Source organism: Triturus cristatus, chromosome 2_1 (assembly GCF_964204655.1).
Source record: "Triturus cristatus chromosome 2_1, aTriCri1.1, whole genome shotgun sequence".
Taxonomy (NCBI): domain Eukaryota; kingdom Metazoa; phylum Chordata; class Amphibia; order Caudata; family Salamandridae; genus Triturus; species Triturus cristatus.
Genome location: NC_140581.1, coordinates 996853928 through 996880900, shown reverse-complemented (window position 1 = coordinate 996880900; position 26973 = coordinate 996853928). Strand labels below are relative to the sequence as shown.

General features: G+C 54.1%; 1 protein-coding gene across 2 annotated transcripts in view; it reads left to right on the top strand.

Annotated features, from left to right (window-relative positions):
• The window catches only part of DENND4C (DENN domain containing 4C), a 1124311-nt gene that overhangs the window by 426322 nt on the left and 671016 nt on the right, over nt 1-26973 (top strand). For both annotated transcript variants that reach the window (XM_085634595.1, XM_085634603.1), the window contains one exon: nt 26679-26897. In XM_085634595.1, the coding sequence (XP_085490721.1) occupies nt 26679-26897 (219 nt within the window). The remainder of the gene's footprint in view (nt 1-26678; nt 26898-26973) is intronic.

Genomic DNA, 26973 nt, shown 5'->3' with positions numbered 1-26973 from the left:
TAGATGCCGCCCTCGCACGCCGACATCAGTTCTGTTCTTTCTTTTTCCGCGCCAGCCATTGCCGATCCGGAGAGAGCGGTACCTCCAGTCACTGAACTTTTTGAGTGACTTTTGTCGACGTTTTTTTGAGTCTACGCCTCTTGGTGCACGTAGTGATGCCCAGCTTCAAGGCTTGCGGATCCTGTTCCCGACTGATGTCTGTTACGGATCTGCACCGCTTGTGCCCCTTTTGCCAGTAGCTCGACCACAAGTCGTGCTCCGAATTCCGCTCCATGGCGCTGAAGGCTATGCATGAGCGGTCCCGAAAGCTTCTCGAGCGTCTGCAGTTGGCTCCGCGCCATTCGAGGTCCCGGTCACGAGGGAGGTCGAGGGACTGGTCGCGGAGCCATCACTAATCTTCCAAGTCTTCGCACTGGGGGTCAGGTAAGTCGAAGCACAAGAAGAAGTCGAAGAGGCATAGTTGCTCTTTGACTTCGCCCTGTCGGTCGGCTGGCATGACGAGGGATGCGGGCGGTGCTACTCTGGCGGCTCCACGTGCGGAGACTGAAAAGTAGACTTCCAGCTTCCCTCCCCTCCCTTCCCGTGACCTGGAGCGACTCCTGCCCAGCTTCGTAAGTTTTACGAGGCGATGCACGCCATCTTTGGGCAGCCCAAACCCACCGGTGTGCCTTCGGGCCCCGCGGACTCGGTTGGGTGGGCCTAGGCTTTCTCTGCCGCCAGCTCCGGCGCTGCAGGCCCCCCTTGGATCCAGGCCTGGATCTAGATCGGCACTGGTTGACCTTATTACACCTCCACCGGCGCAGCTTCCTCCGGCACTGGCCGGTGTCGACCCCGGCCTCCATCCTGATGTGGAGCCGGACCGGCGATGCCAGATCCGGCGCCGAGAGGGTTTTTTTTGCCCCTTTTGACTAAGAAGCTGGATCATCTTGGGAAGAAGATTTTCTCTTCCGCCAGCTTGGGACTGCGGTCGGTAAACACTGCATGTCTATTGGGCCGTTACTCCCGCTCTGTGTGGGATACGGTTGCGCAGGTGCTGCCTCAGTGTCTGGAGGAGGCCCGGACAGTGCTCTCCCAGGCTATTGCCGCCGGGAGGAATGCAGCGAAGTTTACCATCAGTTGGGGGCTGGATACCGTTGACTCTCTAGGCAGGACGATTTCCACGTCAGTAGCCCTTAGACGCTACGCCTGGATGAGATCGACTGGCTTTTCTGGGGATGTCCAGAATACCATGGACATGCCCTTTGATGGCTGTTGCCTTTTTGGCGACAAAGCGGACAACGCTCTAGAGTGTTTCAAGGAGTCACGGACTACGGCCAAGTCCATGGGCCTCTCCAACCACCCTGCGCAGTTTGCTTTTCGCTCCTTTCGTGGCTACGGAAGGGGTGCTCCACTGCATTCCACCCAGAGCCACAGACCGACACAAGTTACCCAACATTCGCGCGGCCAGGTCATGGTTCAGGGGGCCAACGGGTGGGCCAGTCCACCAACCTCCCCTCTGCAGCAGCCTCCAAGCCTTCCTAGTCCGACATTTCAAGCCCATCAAACGCCAGTGGGCGGCAGGATCCGCCATCACCTCTCCCACTGGCGCACCATCACGTCCGACAGGTGGGTTTTACAGATAGTCCGAAGGGGCTACTCCCTCCCCTTCGAGGCTACCCCTTCAGCCATGCCACCACAGCACCACCGCATGTCGGAGGATCACATGGGCCTTTTCCAACAGGAAGTTACTGCTCTCCTGGCCAAGGGAGCCATCGAACGTGTTCCTGTCCCAGAAGTAGGTTGTGGTTGTTACTCCCACTACTTTCTGGTGCCCAAGAAGGACAAGGGCCTGCGTCCTATCTTGGATCTCAGGAACGTCAACCGCTTCCTCCGGAATTAGAAGTTCAAAATGTTGACACTTTCTCAGGTCTTGTCTGTCCTCTACCCTGGTGACTGGTTGGTAGCGTTGGACTTGCAGGACGCTTATTTTCACATCCCTGTCCTGCCAGCCCTCCGGCGTTACCTGCGGTTCACGGTAGACCACGAGCACTTTCAGTTTACCGTGCCCCCCTTTGGCCTTACCAATGCCCCTCGGGTGTTCACGAAAGTGATGGCGGTGGTCGCAGCTCATCTGCGCAGACCAGGGGTTCCAGTCTTCTAATATCTCCACGACTGGCTGTTGAAGACAGGCTCGCCCCAGACTGTCGTCTCCCACCTCCAGACTACGGCCGATCTCCTGCAAGTTGGGGTTCTCCATCAATGTGCTGAAGTCACACCTGATCCCCTCTCAGAAGCGCCTCTTTATCGGAGCGGTTCTGGACACGACACGGTTTCGGGTTTATCCTCCCGAACAGCGAGTCCGGGATATTCGGGCTATGATTCCGATCTTTCAGCCTCTATCCCGTGTTTCACTCAGGATGACTCTGAGGCTGCTGGGCCTCATGGCCTCCTGCTGGTCGATCATGCCAGGTGGCATATGCGGGCTCTGCAGTGGGACCTGAAGTTCCAGTGGGCGCAGCATCAAGGGAATCTGTCCGATTGCATCCAGATCTCGAAGGGCACTGCATGTCAACTGCAGTGGTGGCTCACGACCAGGATTGGGTCAACGGCAGATCCCTCTCCCTTCCCCAACCAGAGTACACAGTGGTGACGGACACATCCCTACTGGGATGGGGCGGCCATTGGGGAGAGGCGGAGATCAGCGGCCTCTGGTCTCCGGCGGAGTCCGGGCTCCACATCAACCTTCTGGAGCTCTGGCCGATTCGTCTTGCGCTGAAGGCATTTCTAACCTCTCTCCGGGGGCGTGTAGCGCAGGTGTTCACGGACAACACCACTACCATGTGGTACTGCAACAAACAGGGCGGGGTGGGGTTGTGGACCCTATGTCAGGATGCACTTCGCCTCTGGACATGGCTGGAACATCAGGGCATTTCCCTGGTGGTTCAACACCTGGCAGGTTCCCTGAACGCCAGGGCAGACAAAATCAGCCTCAGGTGCATGATGGATCACGAATGGCATCTTCACTCGGGTGGTGCAAGGTCTCTTTCAACAGTGGGGAGAGCCTTGGTTAGATCTATTCGCCACCGAAGAGAAAGCGCAATGTCTGCAATTCTGCACATTGGAAGTTCTAAGAGGGCACTCGCTAGGCGATGCTTTTCGTCGCGAGTGGAATTGCGGTCTGGTTTATGCCTTTCCGAATATACCACTTCTGCCCAGAGTGCTGAAGATCAAGCGCGACCGGGCCCAAGTAATTCTTGTGGTTCCGGATTGGGCACGAAGAGTCTGGTATCCCGAGCCGCTCAACATGGCCATCGATCCTCCGATCCGACTGTCGCAGCAGCAAGGGACGGTCCTCCACCCGAACCTGTCTAGCCTCCACCTCCTTGCGTGGAGATTGAGCGGCGGCAGTTGATGTCATTTGACTTGCCTCCCGAAGTTTGTGATGTAATTTTGGCAGCCAGGCGTCCCTCCACTAAGATGGTATATGCCTGCGTGTGGAATAAATTTGTGGCATGGTGCACAGCAAAGGCTGTGGATCCCCCCCTCTTGTTCCTTCTCTTTGGCCCAGCAGGGCTCTGCTCTGGGCACTACCAAGGGCTATCTTTCGGGCTAGTTTCTGCCATTCTTCGGCTTCCTGATCAGCTGTCTCTCCAAGTCCTCGGTTGTAAACCGTTTCTTAAAAGGCATAATGTATTTCTTTCCTCCTATTCCCTTCGTTATGCCTCAGTGGGATTTGAATCTGGTCTTAACCTATTTGATGTGCGCTCCCTTTGAGCCTCTTACCAACTGTCCTCTGAGGTTTTTAACTCTTAAGACTGCATTCCTGGTGGCCATCACATCTGCCAGAAGAGTGAGTGAGCTCCAGGCCTTTTGTCGAAGCCTCCTTTTCAGTCTGTGCAGCCGGACAAAGTTGTCCTCAGGACCCGTCCATCCTTCCTTCCCACGGTTGCCACCTCCTTTCACATTGGGCTAACCATCACTTTGCCCACTTTCTTTCCGCATGCTTTGAAAGAGGAAGAGAGGCTCCACCGTCTGGATCCAAAACGTGCGCTTTCTTTTTATCTGAAAGAAACACGTTAGTTAGATTCCTCACCTTAGAATATCCCCAGGCGTCAGACTGGATCCGGAAGATTTTTCGTCAGCAATACCCCTTGCGCGTCGCTAGGCGTCGTCTGCGGCTCCGCGTCCGTCGTCGGCGTCGTGCGCCGGGATGACGTCGTCGGAGTACTTAGACGCCGCCCTCGCGCGCTGACGTCAGTTCTTCTTTTTTCCGCGCCAGTAAGCGCAGATCCGGGAGAGCTACCCCTTTTAGTCTTTTTTGACTAAATCTTTTTGATCATTTTTGATCCCTGTCTGTCGACATCTGGTGCCGGTAGGATGCCTGGGATCTGAAAGAAACACGTTAGTTAGATTCCTCACCTTAGAATATCCCCAGGCGTCAGACTGGATCCGGAAGATTTTTCGTCAGCAATACCCCTTGCGCGTCGCTAGGCGTCGTCTGCGGCTCCGCGTCCGTCGTCGGCGTCGTGCGCCGGGATGACGTCGTCGGAGTACTTAGACGCCGCCCTCGCGCGCTGACGTCAGTTCTTCTTTTTTCCGCGCCAGTAAGCGCAGATCCGGGAGAGCTACCCCTTTTAGTCTTTTTTGACTAAATCTTTTTGATCATTTTTGATCCCTGTCTGTCGACATCTGGTGCCGGTAGGATGCCTGGGTTCAAGGCTTGTGAAGACTGTCATCGACTGATGTCGGTGACCGATCACCACCGCCGGTGCCTCTATTGCTTAGGCCTCGACCACGACGCGGAGTCGTGCAACGACTGTCAGGCCCTGACTTCGAAGGCTAGGCGGGAGCGGTCCCGCAAGCTTCTCGAGCTTCGCCACTCGGCTCCGCGTCGTGCGCGATCCCGGTCCAGGAGGAGGTCCAAGGATCGCTCGCGGAGCCCTAGCCGACGCCACCGTCGATCGTCTGGCTCCAAGTCGTCGGGTAAGTCCAAACACTCACAGAAGTCCAAGAGGCGACATCGCTCTTCGGACTCCCCTCGCCGGTCGCGCGACTCGGCCGAGGGTCCAAGTGGTTCCACCCCCGCGGCTCCGGCGGAGCCGCAGGTGCCGCGTCCGCCTCCATACCTTCCGGTCCCTGGGGCTGACGCGACGCCGGCGGAGATCAGTGCCTTCCTCTCGGCCATGAGGAGCCTGGCCCCGCCGTCGACGCCCGCTGGCGCGCCTTCGGGCCCCGCGGGCTCGACTGGGCGACCTCGCGTGCCGGCGGCTCCGGCCCCGGCGCCGTCGACGACTCCGGTCTCGACGCCGCAGGTCCCCGCGGGGCCCATGCCTGGGCCCCAGTCGACGCCGGTTGACCTTGTCACTCCTCCACCGGCGCCGACGCCTGAACCACCGACGCCGTCACCGGCGCCGCCGACGCCGTCACCGGCGCCGCCGACGCCTGTGACGCCGACGCCCCAGTTTAGCCCTCATCCGGACCCGACGCCGGCACGGCGTCCGCCGACGCCGCATCCGACGCCGCTAGAGACCTACCATCTCTACAGTCCGGTTCCGATCATTCCTCCTGTTTATCAGGAATCGGAAGAAGGGGGCGACTGGGAGGGGTTCGAGGACCCTCTAGCTGTTCAGTCACAGCTTTCTCAGGACTGGGCAGATGAGCTGGGGGAGGCCAGCGGGCTGGACACCTCGCCAGACGCTGGATTCACTTCTCCTCCGACCGTGGCTTCGGAGGAGGGTGCAGCATTTTCTGTGGTGCTGCGCAAGGCGGCTGAGGCCCTTGGGCTCGAGTTGCCTGCCGTGGCTGTGAGGACCAACATCCTCACTGAGGTGCTTCAAACCTCAGCAAGCTCCACTGAGCCTCTGCTGCCGTTTAACGAGGCCCTCACTGACGTTCTGCAGGGCACCTGGTCCAAGCCCTCCACAGTTCCTCCTGTGGATAGGAACGTTGCCAGGCGCCACCGCCCTGCTCCGGGCGACCCCAGCTTCCTGTCCCAACACCCTACCCCCGAGAGTCTGGTTATCCAGGCCTCTACTTCCCAATCCTCCTTCCCGACCGCTCCGCCGGACCGGGATTCCAAGAGACTCGAGCAGTTTGGCAAGAAACTGTTCTCGTCCCTTAGTTTGGGCCTGCGGTCTTTAAATACCGCCTGTCTCTTGGACCGTTATTCCCATTCTCTGTGGGATACGGTGGAGGACGTGCTGCCCCTGTGTCCGGAGGAGGTCCGGACGCGTCTTTCCCAGGCTCTGGCCGATGGGAGGGATGCAGCACGGCACGCCATAAGATGTGGGCTTGACACCACGGACTCGCTAGGTCGGGCGATTTCCACCACGGTGGCGCTCCGCCGCCACGCCTGGATGCGGTCCACGTCATTTTCCGGGGATGTCCAGAACACCCTCATGGACATGCCCTTTGATGGCACTCGCCTGTTTGGTGAGAAGGCGGACAGTGCGCTGAACCGTTTTAAGGACTCCCGGGCTACGGCCAAGTCCTTGGGCCTCTCGGCTCCGCGGGCGCACACCTCCGCTTTTCGCCCCTTTCGTGGCCAAGGAAGGGGCGCCTCCTCACGTCCGCAAAGCCACCAGCCGCAGAACCAACCTGCGCGCGGTCGCGGACGTGGCTTCCGCCGTGGCGGAAATGGAGGACGACGTGGTCAGCCCACATCCACCCCGGCAGCATCCGCCTCAAAGCCTTCCTAGTCCGAGCTTTCAGGCCCATACCACGCCAGTGGGCGGCAGAGTTCGCCATCACCTGCTCCACTGGCGGTCCATAACATCGGACAGGTGGGTGCTGCAAATCGTCCGAAGGGGCTACTCCCTCCCCTTCGAGACGACCCCTCCAGCCATGCCACCACAGCACCACCGTATCTCGGGGGATCATTTGGATCTTCTCCGCGAGGAAGTTTCGGCTCTCTTGGCCAAGGGGGCCGTCGAGCGCGTTCCGAGTCCAGAAGTAGGTCGTGGTTGTTATTCCCACTACTTTCTGGTTCCCAAGAAGGGCAAGGGGGGCCTGCGCCCTATCTTGGACCTCCGGAACGTCAATGCCTTCCTCCGAAAGGAAAGGTTCAAGATGCTGACGTTGGCTCAGGTTTTAGCTGCCCTAGATCCTGGAGACTGGATGGTAGCGTTGGACTTGCAGGACGCATATTTCCATATCCCCGTCCTGCCGGCCCACCGGCGTTACCTGCGGTTCACGGTGGGCCAAGAGCACTTTCAGTTTACCGTGCTCCCCTTCGGCCTCACCAGTGCCCCTCGGGTGTTCACGAAAGTGATGGCGGTGGTCGCAGCTCATCTGCGCAGATCAGGGGTCCCAGTCTTCCCCTATCTCGACGACTGGTTGTTGAAGGCGGGCTCGCCCCAGGCAGTCGTCTCCCACCTCCAGACTACGGCGGATCTCCTGCATTTGCTGGGGTTTTCCATCAACGTGCCGAAGTCACACTTGAGTCCCTCTCAGAAGCTCCTCTTCATCGGAGCGGTTCTCGATTCGGCGCAGTTCCGGGTCCATCCTCCGGAACAGCGGGTCCGGGATATACAGGCCCTGATTCCCATCTTTCGGCCTCTATCCCGGGTTTCGGTCAGGCTAGTGTTGCGGCTTCTGGGGCTGATGGCCTCCTGCATCCTACTAGTGCATCACGCCAGGCGGCGCATGCGGGCTCTGCAGTGGGACCTGAAGTTTCAGTGGGCCCAGCATCACGGCAACCTGTCCGACCATGTCTTGATCTCGGAGGGTACTGCACAGCAGTTGCAGTGGTGGCTCACGGACCGCGAGTGGGTCAAGGGCAAGAGCCTCTCCCTTCCCCAACCGGAGCATGTCGTAGTGACGGATGCGTCCCTCCTGGGATGGGGTGGCCATATGGGAGAGGCGGAGATCAGAGGCCTCTGGTCTCCGGCGGAGTCTCGTCTCCACATCAACCTGTTGGAGTTGAGAGCGATCCGGCTTGCACTGAAAGCCTTCCTTCCCTCGGTCAGGGGAAGTGTCGTGCAGGTGTTCACGGACAACACCACCGCCATGTGGTACTGCAACAAACAGGGCGGGGTGGGGTCGTGGACCCTTTGTCAGGAGGCTCTGCGCCTCTGGACATGGCTGGAACACCAGGGCGTCACCCTGGTGGTTCAACATCTGGCGGGCTCTCTGAACGCCAGAGCAGACGAACTCAGCCGCCGGTGCATGATGGATCACGAATGGCGTCTGAACTCCGAAGTGGTGCAAGGCCTCTTTCAGCAGTGGGGAGAGCCTTGGTTAGATCTATTCGCCACCGAAGAGAACGCGCAATGTCAGCAGTTCTGCGCGTTGGAATTTCCAAGGCGGCACTCGCTCGGCGACGCTTTTCGTCACGAGTGGAGTTGCGGTCTGTTGTACGCCTTTCCGCCTATACCACTTCTGCCCAGAGTGCTGAAGAAGATCAGGCGCGACCGGGCCCAAGTCATCTTGGTGGCTCCGGATTGGGCACGAAGATACTGGTATCCCGAGCTACTCAGTCTGTTGACCGATCCCCCGATACGTCTGCCCCTTCGGGAGGATCTTCTGTCGCAGCAGCAGGGGACGGTCCTCCACCCGAACCTGTCCAGCCTCCACCTCCATGCGTGGAGATTGAGCGGCGGCAGTTGATGCCATTTGACTTGCCTCCTGAAGTCTGTGATATCATTCTGGCAGCCAGGCGTCCCTCCACAAAGTCGGTATACGCCTGCCGGTGGAACAAATTTGTGGCATGGTGCACAGCAAAGGCTGTGGATCCCCTTTCCGCCCCTCTTTCTGAGGTTCTCCTCTTCCTTCTTTCTCTGGCCCGGCAGGGCTCTGCCCTGGGCACCCTGAAAGGTTATCTTGCTGCCATCTCCGCCTTCTTGCGGCTTCCTGATCAGCCTTCTCTTTTCAAGTCCCCTGTGGTTACACGCTTTCTCAAAGGCATTACACACACGTTCCCTCCTGTCCCTTTTGTAATGCCTCAGTGGGACTTGAATCTGGTTTTGACATTCCTGATGTGCGCTCCCTTCGAGCCTCTTCACAATTGCCCTCTTCGTCTTCTAACTCTCAAGACTGCTTTTCTGGTAGCCATCACCTCGGCTAGACGGGTGAGTGAGCTCCAGGCTTTATCTTCAAAGCCTCCTTTTCTATCTGTTCATCCGGACAAGGTTGTCCTTCGGCCTCGTCCCTCCTTTCTTCCTAAAGTGGTGACTCCATTTCACCTTGGGCAGTCTGTCACCTTGCCCACCTTCTTTCCGCCTCCGCATCCTTCCAAAGAGGAAGAGAGGCTCCACCGTCTGGACCCGAAACGTGCGCTCTCCTTTTATCTGGACCGCACAAAACAGTTCCGGGTGGACGACCAGCTTTTTGTTGGGTACGTGGGCGCTAAGAAGGGGAAAGCTGTGCACAAACGAACCATCTCTCGGTGGGTCGTTTTGTGTATAAAAATCTGCTATTCCTTGGCTAAAAAGGACCCTCCTGTTGGGCTGCGCGCCCATTCTACTCGGGCCACGGCGGCTACTACTGCCTTGGGACGGGGAGTCCCTTTGCAGGACATCTGTCAGGCGGCGACGTGGGCTTCGCTACACACGTTTGCCAGGCATTATTGCCTTGACAGCCAAGTCCGGAGGGATGGCTTCTTTGGCCGTTCTGTCCTCCAGGACTTTCTGGTGTGATCTTGGTTCGCAGACCCACCACCGGGGATGGTATTGCTTGGGTATCTATTCTAAGGTGAGGAATCTAACTAACGTGTTTCTTTCAGATGAACAAGTTACTAACCTTCGGTAACGATGTATCTGTAAGAAACATTAGTTAGTTAGATTCCTCACCGACCCACCCATCCTCCCCGTTCTGCGAACTGACATCTAGGGTTAAGGTTGTCCTTTCAGGCCCCTAGATTTTATTTTTGGCACCAGTGTCGGTCTTTGCATGGCTCTGCGTTCCTGGCGCGGAAGGCTATGTACAAGAACTGACGTCAGCGCGCGAGGGCGGCGTCTAAGTACTCCGACGACGTCATCCCGGCGCACGACGCCGACGTCGGACGCGGAGCCGCAGACGACGCCTAGCGACGCGCAAGGGGTATTGCTGACGAAAAATCTTCCGGATCCAGTCTGACGCCTGGGGATATTCTAAGGTGAGGAATCTAACTAACTAATGTTTCTTACAGATACATCGTTACCGAAGGTTAGTAACTTGTTCTTCAAGGCTTGTGAAGACTGTCATCGACTGATGTCGGTGACCGATCACCACCGCCGGTGCCTCTATTGCTTAGGCCTCGACCACGACGCGGAGTCGTGCAACGACTGTCAGGCCCTGACTTCGAAGGCTAGGCGGGAGCGGTCCCGCAAGCTTCTCGAGCTTCGCCACTCGGCTCCGCGTCGTGCGCGATCCCGGTCCAGGAGGAGGTCCAAGGATCGCTCGCGGAGCCCTAGCCGACGCCACCGTCGATCGTCTGGCTCCAAGTCGTCGGGTAAGTCCAAACACTCACAGAAGTCCAAGAGGCGACATCGCTCTTCGGACTCCCCTCGCCGGTCGCGCGACTCGGCCGAGGGTCCAAGTGGTTCCACCCCCGCGGCTCCGGCGGAGCCGCAGGTGCCGCGTCCGCCCCCATACCTTCCGGTCCCTGGGGCTGACGCGACGCCGGCGGAGATCAGTGCCTTCCTCTCGGCCATGAGGAGCCTGGCCCCGCCGTCGACGCCCGCTGGCGCGCCTTCGGGCCCCGCGGGCTCGACTGGGCGACCTCGCGTGCCGGCGGCTCCGGCCCCGGCGCCGTCGACGACTCCGGTCTCGACGCCGCAGGTCCCCGCGGGGCCCATGCCTGGGCCCCAGTCGACGCCGGTTGACCTTGTCACTCCTCCACCGGCGCCGACGCCTGAACCACCGACGCCGTCACCGGCGCCGCCGACGCCGTCACCGGCGCCGCCGACGCCGACGCCTGTGACGCCGACGCCCCAGTTTAGCCCTCATCCGGACCCGACGCCGGCACGGCGTCCGCCGACGCCGCATCCGACGCCGCTAGAGACCTACCATCTCTACAGTCCGGTTCCGATCATTCCTCCTGTTTATCAGGAATCGGAAGAAGGGGGCGACTGGGAGGGGTTCGAGGACCCTCTAGCTGTTCAGTCACAGCTTTCTCAGGACTGGGCAGATGAGCTGGGGGAGGCCAGCGGGCTGGACACCTCGCCAGACGCTGGATTCACTTCTCCTCCGACCGTGGCTTCGGAGGAGGGTGCAGCATTTTCTGTGGTGCTGCGCAAGGCGGCTGAGGCCCTTGGGCTCGAGTTGCCTGCCGTGGCTGTGAGGACCAACATCCTCACTGAGGTGCTTCAAACCTCAGCAAGCTCCACTGAGCCTCTGCTGCCGTTTAACGAGGCCCTCACTGACGTTCTGCAGGGCACCTGGTCCAAGCCCTCCACAGTTCCTCCTGTGGATAGGAACGTTGCCAGGCGCCACCGCCCTGCTCCGGGCGACCCCAGCTTCCTGTCCCAACACCCTACCCCCGAGAGTCTGGTTATCCAGGCCTCTACTTCCCAATCCTCCTTCCCGACCGCTCCGCCGGACCGGGATTCCAAGAGACTCGAGCAGTTTGGCAAGAAACTGTTCTCGTCCCTTAGTTTGGGCCTGCGGTCTTTAAATACCGCCTGTCTCTTGGACCGTTATTCCCATTCTCTGTGGGATACGGTGGAGGACGTGCTGCCCCTGTGTCCGGAGGAGGTCCGGACGCGTCTTTCCCAGGCTCTGGCCGATGGGAGGGATGCAGCACGGCACGCCATAAGATGTGGGCTTGACACCACGGACTCGCTAGGTCGGGCGATTTCCACCACGGTGGCGCTCCGCCGCCACGCCTGGATGCGGTCCACGTCATTTTCCGGGGATGTCCAGAACACCCTCATGGACATGCCCTTTGATGGCACTCGCCTGTTTGGTGAGAAGGCGGACAGTGCGCTGAACCGTTTTAAGGACTCCCGGGCTACGGCCAAGTCCTTGGGCCTCTCGGCTCCGCGGGCGCACACCTCCGCTTTTCGCCCCTTTCGTGGCCAAGGAAGGGGCGCCTCCTCACGTCCGCAAAGCCACCAGCCGCAGAACCAACCTGCGCGCGGTCGCGGACGTGGCTTCCGCCGTGGCGGAAATGGAGGACGACGTGGTCAGCCCACATCCACCCCGGCAGCATCCGCCTCAAAGCCTTCCTAGTCCGAGCTTTCAGGCCCATACCACGCCAGTGGGCGGCAGAGTTCGCCATCACCTGCTCCACTGGCGGTCCATAACATCGGACAGGTGGGTGCTGCAAATCGTCCGAAGGGGCTACTCCCTCCCCTTCGAGACGACCCCTCCAGCCATGCCACCACAGCACCACCGTATCTCGGGGGATCATTTGGATCTTCTCCGCGAGGAAGTTTCGGCTCTCTTGGCCAAGGGGGCCGTCGAGCGCGTTCCGAGTCCAGAAGTAGGTCGTGGTTGTTATTCCCACTACTTTCTGGTTCCCAAGAAGGGCAAGGGGGGCCTGCGCCCTATCTTGGACCTCCGGAACGTCAATGCCTTCCTCCGAAAGGAAAGGTTCAAGATGCTGACGTTGGCTCAGGTTTTAGCTGCCCTAGATCCTGGAGACTGGATGGTAGCGTTGGACTTGCAGGACGCATATTTCCATATCCCCGTCCTGCCGGCCCACCGGCGTTACCTGCGGTTCACGGTGGGCCAAGAGCACTTTCAGTTTACCGTGCTCCCCTTCGGCCTCACCAGTGCCCCTCGGGTGTTCACGAAAGTGATGGCGGTGGTCGCAGCTCATCTGCGCAGATCAGGGGTCCCAGTCTTCCCCTATCTCGACGACTGGTTGTTGAAGGCGGGCTCGCCCCAGGCAGTCGTCTCCCACCTCCAGACTACGGCGGATCTCCTGCATTTGCTGGGGTTTTCCATCAACGTGCCGAAGTCACACTTGAGTCCCTCTCAGAAGCTCCTCTTCATCGGAGCGGTTCTCGATTCGGCGCAGTTCCGGGTCCATCCTCCGGAACAGCGGGTCCGGGATATACAGGCCCTGATTCCCATCTTTCGGCCTCTATCCCGGGTTTCGGTCAGGCTAGTGTTGCGGCTTCTGGGGCTGATGGCCTCCTGCATCCTACTAGTGCATCACGCCAGGCGGCGCATGCGGGCTCTGCAGTGGGACCTGAAGTTTCAGTGGGCCCAGCATCACGGCAACCTGTCCGACCATGTCTTGATCTCGGAGGGTACTGCACAGCAGTTGCAGTGGTGGCTCACGGACCGCGAGTGGGTCAAGGGCAAGAGCCTCTCCCTTCCCCAACCGGAGCATGTCGTAGTGACGGATGCGTCCCTCCTGGGATGGGGTGGCCATATGGGAGAGGCGGAGATCAGAGGCCTCTGGTCTCCGGCGGAGTCTCGTCTCCACATCAACCTGTTGGAGTTGAGAGCGATCCGGCTTGCACTGAAAGCCTTCCTTCCCTCGGTCAGGGGAAGTGTCGTGCAGGTGTTCACGGACAACACCACCGCCATGTGGTACTGCAACAAACAGGGCGGGGTGGGGTCGTGGACCCTTTGTCAGGAGGCTCTGCGCCTCTGGACATGGCTGGAACACCAGGGCGTCACCCTGGTGGTTCAACATCTGGCGGGCTCTCTGAACGCCAGAGCAGACGAACTCAGCCGCCGGTGCATGATGGATCACGAATGGCGTCTGAACTCCGAAGTGGTGCAAGGCCTCTTTCAGCAGTGGGGAGAGCCTTGGTTAGATCTATTCGCCACCGAAGAGAACGCGCAATGTCAGCAGTTCTGCGCGTTGGAATTTCCAAGGCGGCACTCGCTCGGCGACGCTTTTCGTCACGAGTGGAGTTGCGGTCTGTTGTACGCCTTTCCGCCTATACCACTTCTGCCCAGAGTGCTGAAGAAGATCAGGCGCGACCGGGCCCAAGTCATCTTGGTGGCTCCGGATTGGGCACGAAGATACTGGTATCCCGAGCTACTCAGTCTGTTGACCGATCCCCCGATACGTCTGCCCCTTCGGGAGGATCTTCTGTCGCAGCAGCAGGGGACGGTCCTCCACCCGAACCTGTCCAGCCTCCACCTCCATGCGTGGAGATTGAGCGGCGGCAGTTGATGCCATTTGACTTGCCTCCTGAAGTCTGTGATATCATTCTGGCAGCCAGGCGTCCCTCCACAAAGTCGGTATACGCCTGCCGGTGGAACAAATTTGTGGCATGGTGCACAGCAAAGGCTGTGGATCCCCTTTCCGCCCCTCTTTCTGAGGTTCTCCTCTTCCTTCTTTCTCTGGCCCGGCAGGGCTCTGCCCTGGGCACCCTGAAAGGTTATCTTGCTGCCATCTCCGCCTTCTTGCGGCTTCCTGATCAGCCTTCTCTTTTCAAGTCCCCTGTGGTTACACGCTTTCTCAAAGGCATTACACACACGTTCCCTCCTGTCCCTTTTGTAATGCCTCAGTGGGACTTGAATCTGGTTTTGACATTCCTGATGTGCGCTCCCTTCGAGCCTCTTCACAATTGCCCTCTTCGTCTTCTAACTCTCAAGACTGCTTTTCTGGTAGCCATCACCTCGGCTAGACGGGTGAGTGAGCTCCAGGCTTTATCTTCAAAGCCTCCTTTTCTATCTGTTCATCCGGACAAGGTTGTCCTTCGGCCTTGTCCCTCCTTTCTTCCTAAAGTGGTGACTCCATTTCACCTTGGGCAGTCTGTCACCTTGCCCACCTTCTTTCCGCCTCCGCATCCTTCCAAAGAGGAAGAGAGGCTCCACCGTCTGGACCCGAAACGTGCGCTCTCCTTTTATCTGGACCGCACAAAACAGTTCCGGGTGGACGACCAGCTTTTTGTTGGGTACGTGGGCGCTAAGAAGGGGAAAGCTGTGCACAAACGAACCATCTCTCGGTGGGTCGTTTTGTGTATAAAAATCTGCTATTCCTTGGCTAAAAAGGACCCTCCTGTTGGGCTGCGCGCCCATTCTACTCGGGCCACGGCGGCTACTACTGCCTTGGGACGGGGAGTCCCTTTGCAGGACATCTGTCAGGCGGCGACGTGGGCTTCGCTACACACGTTTGCCAGGCATTATTGCCTTGACAGCCAAGTCCGGAGGGATGGCTTCTTTGGCCGTTCTGTCCTCCAGGACTTTCTGGTGTGATCTTGGTTCGCAGACCCACCACCGGGGATGGTATTGCTTGGGTATCTATTCTAAGGTGAGGAATCTAACTAACGTGTTTCTTTCAGATGAACAAGTTACTAACCTTCGGTAACGATGTATCTGTAAGAAACATTAGTTAGTTAGATTCCTCACCGACCCACCCATCCTCCCCGTTCTGCGAACTGACATCTAGGGTTAAGGTTGTCCTTTCAGGCCCCTAGATTTTATTTTTGGCACCAGTGTCGGTCTTTGCATGGCTCTGCGTTCCTGGCGCGGAAGGCTATGTACAAGAACTGACGTCAGCGCGCGAGGGCGGCGTCTAAGTACTCCGACGACGTCATCCCGGCGCACGACGCCGACGACGGACGCGGAGCCGCAGACGACGCCTAGCGACGCGCAAGGGGTATTGCTGACGAAAAATCTTCCGGATCCAGTCTGACGCCTGGGGATATTCTAAGGTGAGGAATCTAACTAACTAATGTTTCTTACAGATACATCGTTACCGAAGGTTAGTAACTTGTTCATTTGGATCGCACCAAACCGTTCCGGGTGGATGACCAGCTCTTTGTTGGTTACGTGGGCGCCAAGAAAGGTCGGGCCGTGCACTCCAGATAGGTTTTGTGTATCAAAGCCTGCTATTCCTTAGTGTAGGAGAGTGGCATCGACTGCATAGTTGCCCCCAACTTTTTGCTGATGTTTTGACTGATTTTTGACTCTAGCCAGGCTGTGGCCCTGCTATCCAGGACCCCAGCCTATCTGCTTCCTCTCTAAACTGATGTGAGTACTATAGGTAAATACCAATTGGATACTGAGGACACCCTGTGAGCCCCTTGTAGATGGTACCCTAGGTACCCAGGGCATGGGTCCCTCAGAGGCCTACCAGGGGCTACAGCACTTATTGTTCCACCCCTGGGACAGCCATACAAACTGACACCACCAGACCACTACTGTAGTCTGGGTAAGGTGGTGCTTGCACCCCTTACAGGGATATAGGTATCCTGTATCCCACTTAAATACAACACATATATCCTCATAGGTCACCCCTAAGGCAGGCCTTGCTAATTCTACTAGGCTGGGTGCTGAGATATGTGTGAGGGGGAACCCCTACCTGAGTAGGGCCCCTCTGCAACCTTCGTTAAAACTATTGCGAGGTTGTTTGTAGTGCAGCCATACCATATACTCTTAACCGCATTATAAGTAATCGCGATAGTGTGATAACTTGAGTGGCTGCACAGAACCATTTCATGTTTGGTGTCAAACATCGTGGAATCATACCCCCAATCCAGCCATGGGAGTGAGGGCATGATTCCCCCCTGCTAGAGGGGTGATATGGTAAAAGCGGCAGATTTTAGACACCAGTTTAAAAGAGCACACATAGTACAAAATGGATGCTACCCGCCACCCACACGATTCTGGCTGCCTGTTGCTGGGCATAACTCCAGCCCCGGCAGCTGGACAATAGGGATCTTGTTGCAGAGAGCTGTCCCCACCTCCCCAGACAGACTATGTGGATTGGAACTGGGTGGGTGCACCTTAGGATGTCTTTCAAACTTGCACGTAGGCTTCCCCAGTGCCTACTTCTGCATACACCGGCTCAGACCGGTTCAGGGGTTTCCTGTCCCCTGCCCCGGCGGGAAACACACAAAGGGGAGAGGGTGTAGCCACCCTTTCCCACCTGAACTCCCATTGGTGGGCTCTGATTCAGACACTCCCCTAATCCCTGGATAAAGGTGGGTTGAGGGTCCCCAGAGACTTGAAACTTCGAGCTGCCGCACAGCTTAATGAAGAAATCTCCCTTGGGGTAAAGGAATTACCCCCCTGCTTGGCAGGCACCTGAAACACTGCGAGTGACCCGGTTGGAACTCTGCTGCTCCTACGGACAACGAAGACTTCTGCCTACCCTGAGGTGGGTTCCCAAGCATCCCAGAGGCCAGTGAGTGTGCACAGCAAAGCTTAGCACTGTTGACCCCGTGGGTGCTGAGATACCCAATACTCCAGGACACCGGCCACCTCTTGCACAGCACACGAATCCAACCAGTGGGGAAGTTGTGCTTTGGCCCATCATTGAGCCAACCTCTCAGCATCACCTGTGCCAAAGGACGACGCCCCAGCCCACTCCGGCGACCTGTGGGCACATCTTTACGCACTCCAAATTGCTGCCTTCCGCGGTCCCTTGCCTCTCGACTGGTAGGCCCTAGCGGAGGTCAAACCTTACTTTAAAGGGCTCCCCTGGTTGCTCCAGGTCTGCTCTACAGTCTCCTCGCTGGAGACCTCGCTCAGACCTCGTCGGTCTGCACCGTAGCTGTTTCTTGATTCTTGCGTGGGGTGCTGTTGCCAAGGCTTAGTGGATCCAATCCGGACACTAACACCACAGCGGCCTTCATCCTTCGTGGGACAGTCGCCCTCCAGCAGCTGGCCTTCCTTGAAGCCTCCTGGACCCCGTGGCTGCTGATCCAAGCTACCAGTCTCCAACCTGAAAACACCCGACATTGAAGGGCTCTTTCTCCTAAGGCCCCTGGTCACTGGCTAGTGACCCAGACTCTGTCCTCTCTGCTTTCAGGTTCTTACCTTCAAGACCTACATTTTCAATCTGCATGACATAGACGACGCTTCACGCCAGCAGCAGTTCTTCACGTTTTTCCATTGAAAACGAGACATCGACCCGACACCGAAAACGACCTATGCACCCGGCTTCCCTGGGGCAGGTAACAGTGGTACCTCGGTACTATCGTGGGTGTGGGCCCTCCAAGAGCTTAACTCTAAACTCCTGAACTTGAACTCCTGCTAGAAGTGTCCAGATTCTTGCAATTTCCAACCGCAACATTTCCCATAGGGTTTAATAGGGATCCCGACTGTAGTTTAAACACTGCACACGCTTCCCGTGGGTCCCCTTCCTCACTACCTTGGGTGGTTTCGTAAGGGGCCAGCTATCCTAAGTGCCCTAGGCACTGTCTGCAGAACTGTTGTGGTTCTTATACCACTTTTTTAATATATGGTTTGGTCCCCCCCTGGGGCCCTGTGATTCCAGTGCTCTTTATTGTTGTTATAAATGCTTTATTGAATTGTATCTTTACCTCCAGCCTCACAAGAGACTAGTGGGATTTGTTCTTAGAATAAATAAATATATTTTGAATATATACCTGTGTGGACTACTCTTTCATTTGGTCATTCAAGAGGTTATCCATGGTAAAACAATAAGCTTAACACTCCAAGACTTAGCCTGAAGGCTGCTCTCCACAGCTACCACTAGGATAGCTTTCTTTAAAGGTTGTCTTTTAACCTATCACCTTAAGTGTCGAATTGGACTGGGCAAGGTGTCCCCTATAACTAGTGGTCAGCATATGCCAGGCCAACTTCTCACACTTAGCAAAGAAGGAGCTTTCTGTGGGGCTGCGTGCCCATTCCACCAGGGCGACGGCAGCCACTACTGCTTTGGGACGAGGAGTTCCTCTACATGACATCTGTCTGGCAGCTACGTGAGCATCGCTGCACACGTTTACGAGACACTAATGCCTTGACAGCCAAGTCCGGAGAGACGGCTTCTTTGGCCGTTCTGTTCTCCAGAACTTTCTGGTGTGAACTTGGTTCACAGATCCACCTCCGGGGTGGGTATTGCTGGGGTATCTATTCAAAGGTAAGGAATCTATAACGAACTGTTTCTTTCAGATAAACAAGTTAATTACCTTCGGTAGCGATATATCTGTAAGAAACATAGGTTAGTTATAGATTCCTTACTGCCCCACCCATCCTCCCCGATCTGCGAACTGATTTCTAGAGTTATGGATATCCTTTCAGGGCCCTAGTTTTGTCCACCAGTGATCAGTGTCTTGCATGGATTTGCGTTTCTTGCGCGGAAAGTCGTGTACAGAACCGACGTCAGCGCGCGAGGTAGTCGAAGTAGCTACCCCTTTTGGCCCTCTATTAAGCTCATATTGAACACCACGATAGGCTGTACCTTGGATGCAGCTGACAATGTAGCGCGGAACAGTTATATCCAGAGTCCTGATTTGATGACGCACCTGGCTGCATGTCTCTGGATTCAAACCAGAGGTAGAACAGCATCTCTTCAACCTGCCCTTCCTTGGGGAGCACTTCTTTGGACTACAGGTTGACGAGATGTTGGAAAAGATCAAAAGGGACACAGACACCATAAAGGTAATGGGAGACCTCCAGACGCCTTCTCCAAAGGGTCCTTTTGTAGTTCCAGCAATAGAGGTGGCTCCAAAACCATCTCTCCTGAGGCATCTACCATACCAGAGGCAGCAATAGACACTCTCACAGGGTTTTACTAGGGGCAGTTGCTCCAGATGCCGAAGTAGAGGTGCTGTGGCCAAGTCAACTGCCCCCACTAAACAGTTGACTTCCTTTCCATTCCCCCGAATCAAACTACACTAGTTGGGGGAGCGACTGCAGGTGTTTCTTGTAATCAAGGAGGGAATACTGCTTGGAATTTACCTCAACCCAATCAAATGTTTCTTCCCACACACGCACACCCTCTTCTGAGAATACCAGCGCCTCCGCCAGGTGGAATTAGAGACACTGTTTCAGAAAGAGGCCATTGAATCAGTGCAGCTCTCTGTACTTTGAGTAAGCACGTTCCTGAATGGGAAAGTGTCATTCGTATTGCACTCAGTCTCAGAGAGGAAATCTCTTTTTTGAATATGAAACAAAATGAGCAAAGGTTCATTCAAAAGTAGATTTGATTTATTGAACCATTTCTTCAAGGCAATTTCGTAGAATTGTATTCATTCTTGTTCAATACGTCATTAATCCAATTGCCCAATGCATTTCGGGCTATCTTAGCCCTTCTTCAGGGGCGATGCTCTAAAAGGATAAAGTCCGGAATCAGTTGTTGTGTGCAATAATGAGTTAAAGAAATTAGTCGGTGACCGTAGGTGCTCAAAAGGCCTCGGAAGTGAAATTGCTAACAGTGCAGTGAATCGTGTCTAATGAAAACGTAAACTGTGCATTCACGGTCAATCACCGAGTGGGATAGTCAGTTACCTTCATGTTCACGAGACACTAACTCGATATATAGTCGTTCTAAGGGTTAAGTTGTTAATCTCATGATAGCGATTTAAAAAGACCCGCTTTCAGATCGTGTCAAGCTAAACTACTAAGCGTGTATTGAGATATAGCAATAGAGTTTGTGCCTTTCACGCTCTCTGTACTTTCTCATCCCCAAAAAGGATTGGTCCCTCAGACCCATACTCTACCTCGGGCCCCTCAAAAGATGCATCCTGTCAGAGCACTTCCACATGCTGACACTCCAGGATGTCATCCCTGTACTAGAGCCAGGTGATTTCATGACCACCCTTAACCTCACGGACTCCTACTTCCACATCCCCATCCACCCTGCACATCGCTGGTACCTCTGGTTTGTGGTAAGTGGTCAGCATTACCAGTTCAAAGTGGTTCCCTTTCCTGGTAACCCTGCTCCCAGGGTGTTTACAAAGTATCTAGCAGTGGTAGCCACCCACTTTCAATGAAATGGCATCAACGTCTTCCCTTACTTTAATGGCTGGCTTGATAGCTTCCTGCATCACCATATTTCCTCATTCCTGGTTACATATGTGTCCTTTGCAAGAGTGCTTTGCGGCGCAGTGGTCACAAGCAAAGGGTTGCTGCGAGGATCTAGGGTTGATCTGGGGCCGCAGTCATCACTCTGTGCAGTGGTGGAACACCACCAATCTGTTATAAGGGTGGCCAATTTCTTGACCCAGTACCGCAGGCGAACATCACAACTGGTGCTTCCCTTACTGGCTGGGGAGCACACTTCAACAACTTGACTGTACAGGGCGCGTGGACACCCCATCAACAGGGTCTCCACACCATCTACCTGGAACTACTGGCTGTCCAGCTTGTTCTTAAGTTGTTCCTCATTTATGTGCAGCACAAGGTCGTCTTTATTCACAGAGGCAACATAGCAGCCATGAGCTATCTAAAGAAATGACAGACTTGCTCACCACAGATAGCTTCTTTGGCGCAGAGCATTTGAAGGTGGGCAATCAATCGCAAAGTCCATCTACTGGCAAAATACCTGCCAGTTGTGGGCAATGAATTTGTAGACCTGCTCAGCAGGACGCAGCCAGTCCATGAGTGGGAACTCCACCCGCAAGTCCTCCTCCCGAACTTCCAGTGGTGGGGGTTTCCCAACATAGACCTCTTTGCCACCCCTGTAATTATAAAATGCCCAAGCGTCACCTCCCAAGTGTCCACTAGGAATGAATTGGTCAGGGATATTTGCCTTTGCTTATCCGCCTCTCCCCCATCTTCTGCTCGTGGTTGGGAGGCTTCAGCAAATATCTCACGCTCATCCAGAGGCACCCACTTGGGCCAGGCAGCCCTGCTTCACCATTAGTTTTGACCTGTCCCTGGGACCTCACGAAATGCTGCCCAATCGGCCAGACCTCATGTAGAGTCGGGGCACACTGTGGCACCCAAACCCCAAGTAGCTCAATTTTGCGATCTGGCTCCTGATGTCTTAGAATTTGGCTACTTCAACTTACCTCAAGAGTGTATAATGATCCTCAAGGAAGCTACAACAAGAGGCTGCTATGCAGCTAAATGGAAGCAGTTTGTGCAGTACTGCTCTCCCAGACACATCAACCATGCCCAAAGCAGCAGTCTTAAGATATTGTCTGTTACTTGCTTCACCTGCAAAAAGCAGGCCTTGATCATACTTTCATTAGACTTCCCTTGGCTGCCACGTACCTTCAGAGCAGGGAGCACAGTCAACTCTTCAGAGTTCCATTCATTAAGGCATTTCTGCAGGGAATAAAGAGTATTTTCACCCAGGCTGCCACCCATCCACATGTGGAATCTCAATATACTTCTCACCAGACTTATGGCACCTCCTTTCATACTACTTCACGCATGCCCTTTACAGTATCCTTCCTAGAAGTAGTCACATCCCTCAGGCGTGTCCATGAAATTCAGGCCCTGACTCTTGAATAACCCCTCTTCCAAGGTCTTGCAGATAATGCAGTCCTTAAGACAAACCCCAAAGTTCTCCCCAATGTGGTCTCTTCTTTCCACCTCAACCAGACCATAGAACTCCCAGTGTTCTTCCCACATTCTGAGTCAGTGGTAAAGAGGGCTCTCCACACACTAGAAGTAAAATGAAGCCCTCCTGTATTACTTTGACTGAACAAAACCTTTCCACAGGACACAATAACTCTTTGTATCTTTCTTTAAGCCACATAAAGGCGTACTGTCTCCAAAGCGAGCATCACACGTTGGCTGGCCAACTGTATCCAGGCTTGTTACGCTAAGGCCAAGGGGTTTTTGCCTAAACCTCCCAGACTCCCCTCCACTTGTAAGAAAGAAGCATCTGTAGTTTTCTTCTGTAACATCCTGATAGCGGACATCTGCAAAGCACTACTTGTTCCGCTCAACACACTTGCATCAAACACTAATGTGTGGACTTATGAGCATGCCAACAAGCTAGCATTGGCCAAGCTGTACTCCGTTGTCTTTCAGCCTTCTGCAGCGTCCTTTGCCTTGTCACAGCTTAGGGGAGGACTGCTGTGGTGACCTGCATATTGCATTTCTGTGTTCCCTCCTGTTGTACTCTTTATGGTATAGAATGCTGGGATTATTCTGTCCCACTATCTAGTGTACTGCTGTATTGGAATGTTTGGGAACAGAGGATTAGAACACCAACTTCAGTTGGTGCTGATTCTCTGGGCCCGTTAGACCTGTGTACCTGTTTCTGCAATAAAGCTCCTGTCTAACTTATCCGGCTGTGGACAGCGTCTTTTCATTTGGCGACTGGCATGGGATCTGGAGCTCTCCTATCTGTCAAGTCTCTTCCTACTCAAGTCCTGCTTCAATAAGGTACTGTGTTTTGTTTTCTCTTTTCAACGGTCCCAGGGATCGTGTTTTTCCCCCCCCATCTCCTTTACTGCCTATGAGGACTCCGCGCAACTTGCACTAAACTATTTCCTCATTTTTAGACTATCGCCCGCTTTGCCCTTGCGCCCGTGTCTTCATTCAAATCTTTTACGAGGAGCCTCACAAACGCATCTACATGCGCCAGTGTTTGTGTTCAAACTTCACTGCAAACAATCTCTCGATGCGCTTACACATGCTCCTTACCTTTCAGCGAGGCTGCCCTGTCGTCACAAAGGTTTCCTTGGACACGCAACCCGATGCAACAAACCCTGGTCTCCTGGGATACCACTGCCTGTCTTTGTGCGCTTGCATCAGCATTTTCGACTCTCTCCGTGCTTCGAGCCGTGGGAGACCACTCCGGCATTGACGCACTCTCTCCTTACAGCGCGTCCCTCTGGACATTTCTTTTGGATTTCCCAAACTCTGAACGCCTTCTCCACGACCAGCTCGCATTTCGGACTGTGGGATATCGCTCCGGTCTTTCCTGTCATCTCGTTGCATCACTTTCTGTGTACAAGGAAGCGCATGCAACAAGCACGCTAACTTCTCTTCAGAACTTGTGGATTCAGTGATCCACACACATCCTTTGTAAACTTGCTCCGTTGCTTAGCATTCTACAGCTGTAAGAACATTTCTGAGCTAGCACCGATCATTACTGCATCGTTTTCTTCTGATTCTCCAACGCCTGTGAACTCTGTGATTCTCACATCCTATCCAAGCCTCTAATTTGTAATTTTTCCATTTGCTTCTCTGTCTTTCTTCTTCTTTCTTGCTTTGTTCTTTTTCTTCCTGAACTGTTTATCACTGCACCATGCAAACTGTTACTCCTCTGAGCTATTTCTTGCAGGATCCAGGTGAACTACCACTAACATGGCAGTTATGGTTCAGATCTTTTAATGCTTACTTGGGAGCCATTGATGGCATGAAATTCAAACCAGATAGGAAATGCAGTCTTCTCTACTATTATTTAGCCGTAGCAGGCCAGAATGTTTTTGACCATCTACCAACATATTCTGGTCACGACAGCGGTGACCTGGATGAATACCAACTAGCTCTCAAACAACTCAATACTTATTTTGAAGGCAAAGTAAATTTAGTTGTGTACAGACACAAGTTCTTCACCCATGTCCAAAATCCTAATGAATCCATCCATACTTATGTCACCGCGTTAAAGGTTCTAGCCAGTTATTGTGATTTTGATGATTTTACCCCTCAGCTAATAAGGTATCAAATTGTCTGCAGATGTTACTCCAAGAAAATCTAGCAGAAACTTCTGCCTTGTAAGAATCCCTCCTTAGATGACTTCGCAAAGAGTATCTGACGCTCCGAATTGGATTCAAAACAGTTAGAGTCCAAAACGTACTCCTCTGTTGCTGCCGCTAATTCCTTTAGTAGCGCTCGACAGCTTACCAGCGATGTCAAATCTAAAAAGAGTAAGGACCTATTGGACAGAAATATTAAATGTATGACTTCTGCACGGAACATATCTGGTTTTCAGTGCTTCAGGTGTGGCTCTCCTTCTCACCTCTCTAATTACAGACATTGCCCTGCCATTGCCCAAGAGTGCTGGAGTTGTAAGAAAACTGTAAAGAAAAAGCCCCCCCCTAAGGGTACTTTAAGGTCTAAGAGAAGGGGGAAAAACAAGAAAAATTCTAAAGAAACCTCTATCAAGACCTAAATTACTTTTAAACAGACCTATTCAGGTTCTATCCTGCCAACAATTAGTCTATACTTGGGAACAAATTAAAGTAAATACAAAAGAATTTTTTAAGCTCATTTTATTATTTATTTCAAAGAATTATTTGATTTAAAGAATTAATTAGAAAAATATTTTTAGATTCATCTTCAGTAATGACATCTGATAATTTGTACAAAAACATATATTGCATATAATACATAATAACAGACAATATATTCATAAATATTTACAACCCCACAGCTACCAACACATGTACATTCTCACCATACTCACTGCTCCATACATACATCAGTCATCCTCATACTCATAAAAATAACATGAGAATCAATACTGTAGAAGGTCCAACAAGATTGGATGGAGAGAGAACAGAAAATAAGACTGTTTCTGGTGACACTGTATCTCCAAGGACCACTCCTCTAGAATGATTGTAGTTAAGGTCTTGGCCAAGACCTTAACTACAATTATTCTAGAGGAATGTGGGGTTGTAAATATTTATGAATATATTGTGATGGTTGTGTGAGAGGTGCAGCAAAGTGATTTAGCTTTATTTTTCCTTCACTCTTTTTACTTTCTAACACCAGTTGTGTATGTTAGCATCTGATGGAAACCCGTTAGTTAGATTCCTCACCTTAGAATATCCCCAGGCGTCAGGCTGGATCTGGGAAGATTTTTCGTCAGCAATACCCTTGCGCGTCGCTAGGCGTTGTCTGCGGCTGTGCGTCCGGTGTCGTGCGCCGGGATGACGTCGTCAGAGTACTTAGACGCCGCCCTCGCGTGCTGACGTCAGTTCTTCTTTTTTCCGCGCCATACAGCGCTGATCCAGGAAGAGCATACCCTTTTAGTCATTTTTTGACTAAACTTTTGGACTCTTTGGTCTACTCTCTCGACTCTGGTGCAGGCCCCTCATGCCGAGAGGAAGGCACTGACCTCCGCCGGAGTCGCGTCGGTCCCAGGGACCTGTGGGTATGGGGACGGTCGTGACTCCTGCAGCTCCGGCGGAGCCGCGCGGGTGGTACCACCCGAACCCTCAGCCGGTGCACAAGCGGACCATCTCTCGGTTGGTCGTTTTGTGTATCAAAGCTTGTTACTCCTTGGCTAAAAAGGAACCTCCTGTAGGGCTGAGGGCCCATTCCACTCGGGCCACAGCGGCGACTACTGCCCTGGGCCGGGGAGTCCCCTTGCAGGACATCTGTCAGGCAGCAACGTGGGCCTCGCTGCACACGTTTGCTAAACATTATTGCCTGGACAGCCAAGTCCGGAGAGACTGCTTCTTTGGCCGTTCTGTTCTCCAGGACTTTCTGGTGTGATCTTGGTTCGCAGACCCACTACCGGGGTTGGTGTTGCTGGGGTATCTATTCTAAGGTGAGGAATCTAACTAACGTGTTTCTTTCAGATGAACACGTTACTTACCTTCGGTAACGATATATCTGTAAGAAACATTAGTTAGTTATATTCCTCACCGACTCACCCATCCTCCCCGTTCTGCGAACCGATATCTAGGGTTGAGGTTATCCCTTTCAGGGCCCTAGCATTTTTTGGCACCAGTGTCGGTCTCTTGCATGGCTCTGCGTTCCTGGCGTGGAAAGCTATGTACAAGAACTGACGTCAGCGCGAGAGGGCGGTGTCTAAGTACTCCGACGTCATCCCGGCGCACGACGCCCACGACGGACGCAGAGCCGCAAGGGTATTGCTGAAGAAAAATCTTTCTGGATCCAGCCTGAAGCCTGGGGATATTCTAAGGTGAGGAATCTAACTAACTAATGTTTCTTACAGATATATCATTACCGAAGGTAAGTAACTTGTTCTTCAGTACTCCTGCTTCACATTACATTCAAACTGTTCAATGTATTATCAGAAAGACTTCATGTTAAAATGCATTTAAAAGGGGTATTTGCAATTATGGAACTTTGAAATATTTTGTGTGACCATGAGCTCATGAACAATGTTCAGTACAGTAGACTGCTTACATGAGTTGAAAATGTATCCTTTTAATCAGCCCCTTTCTTTTATTTTCCAGTCCACAGGAAGACACAGGAAGGATCTGCTGTGGAGATGACACCAATAGAGGCCGATTTCTCCTGGCAAAAGAAGATGACTGAAGTGGAGATGGAGATCCAGGAGGCTTTCCTGCGCTTCATGGCATCTATTCTGAGGGGATACAGGTTCTTCCTGAAGCCCATCACACAGGCACCTTCAATGAAAGCAACTGCTGCCGACTCACTCTTTGACCACCAAGGTAGATTGCAGATTGCTTTTCTCAGTTTTTTCCTTAATTTTATTTAGGTTTGTTCCGAAGTGTAAGGAGCATTGCA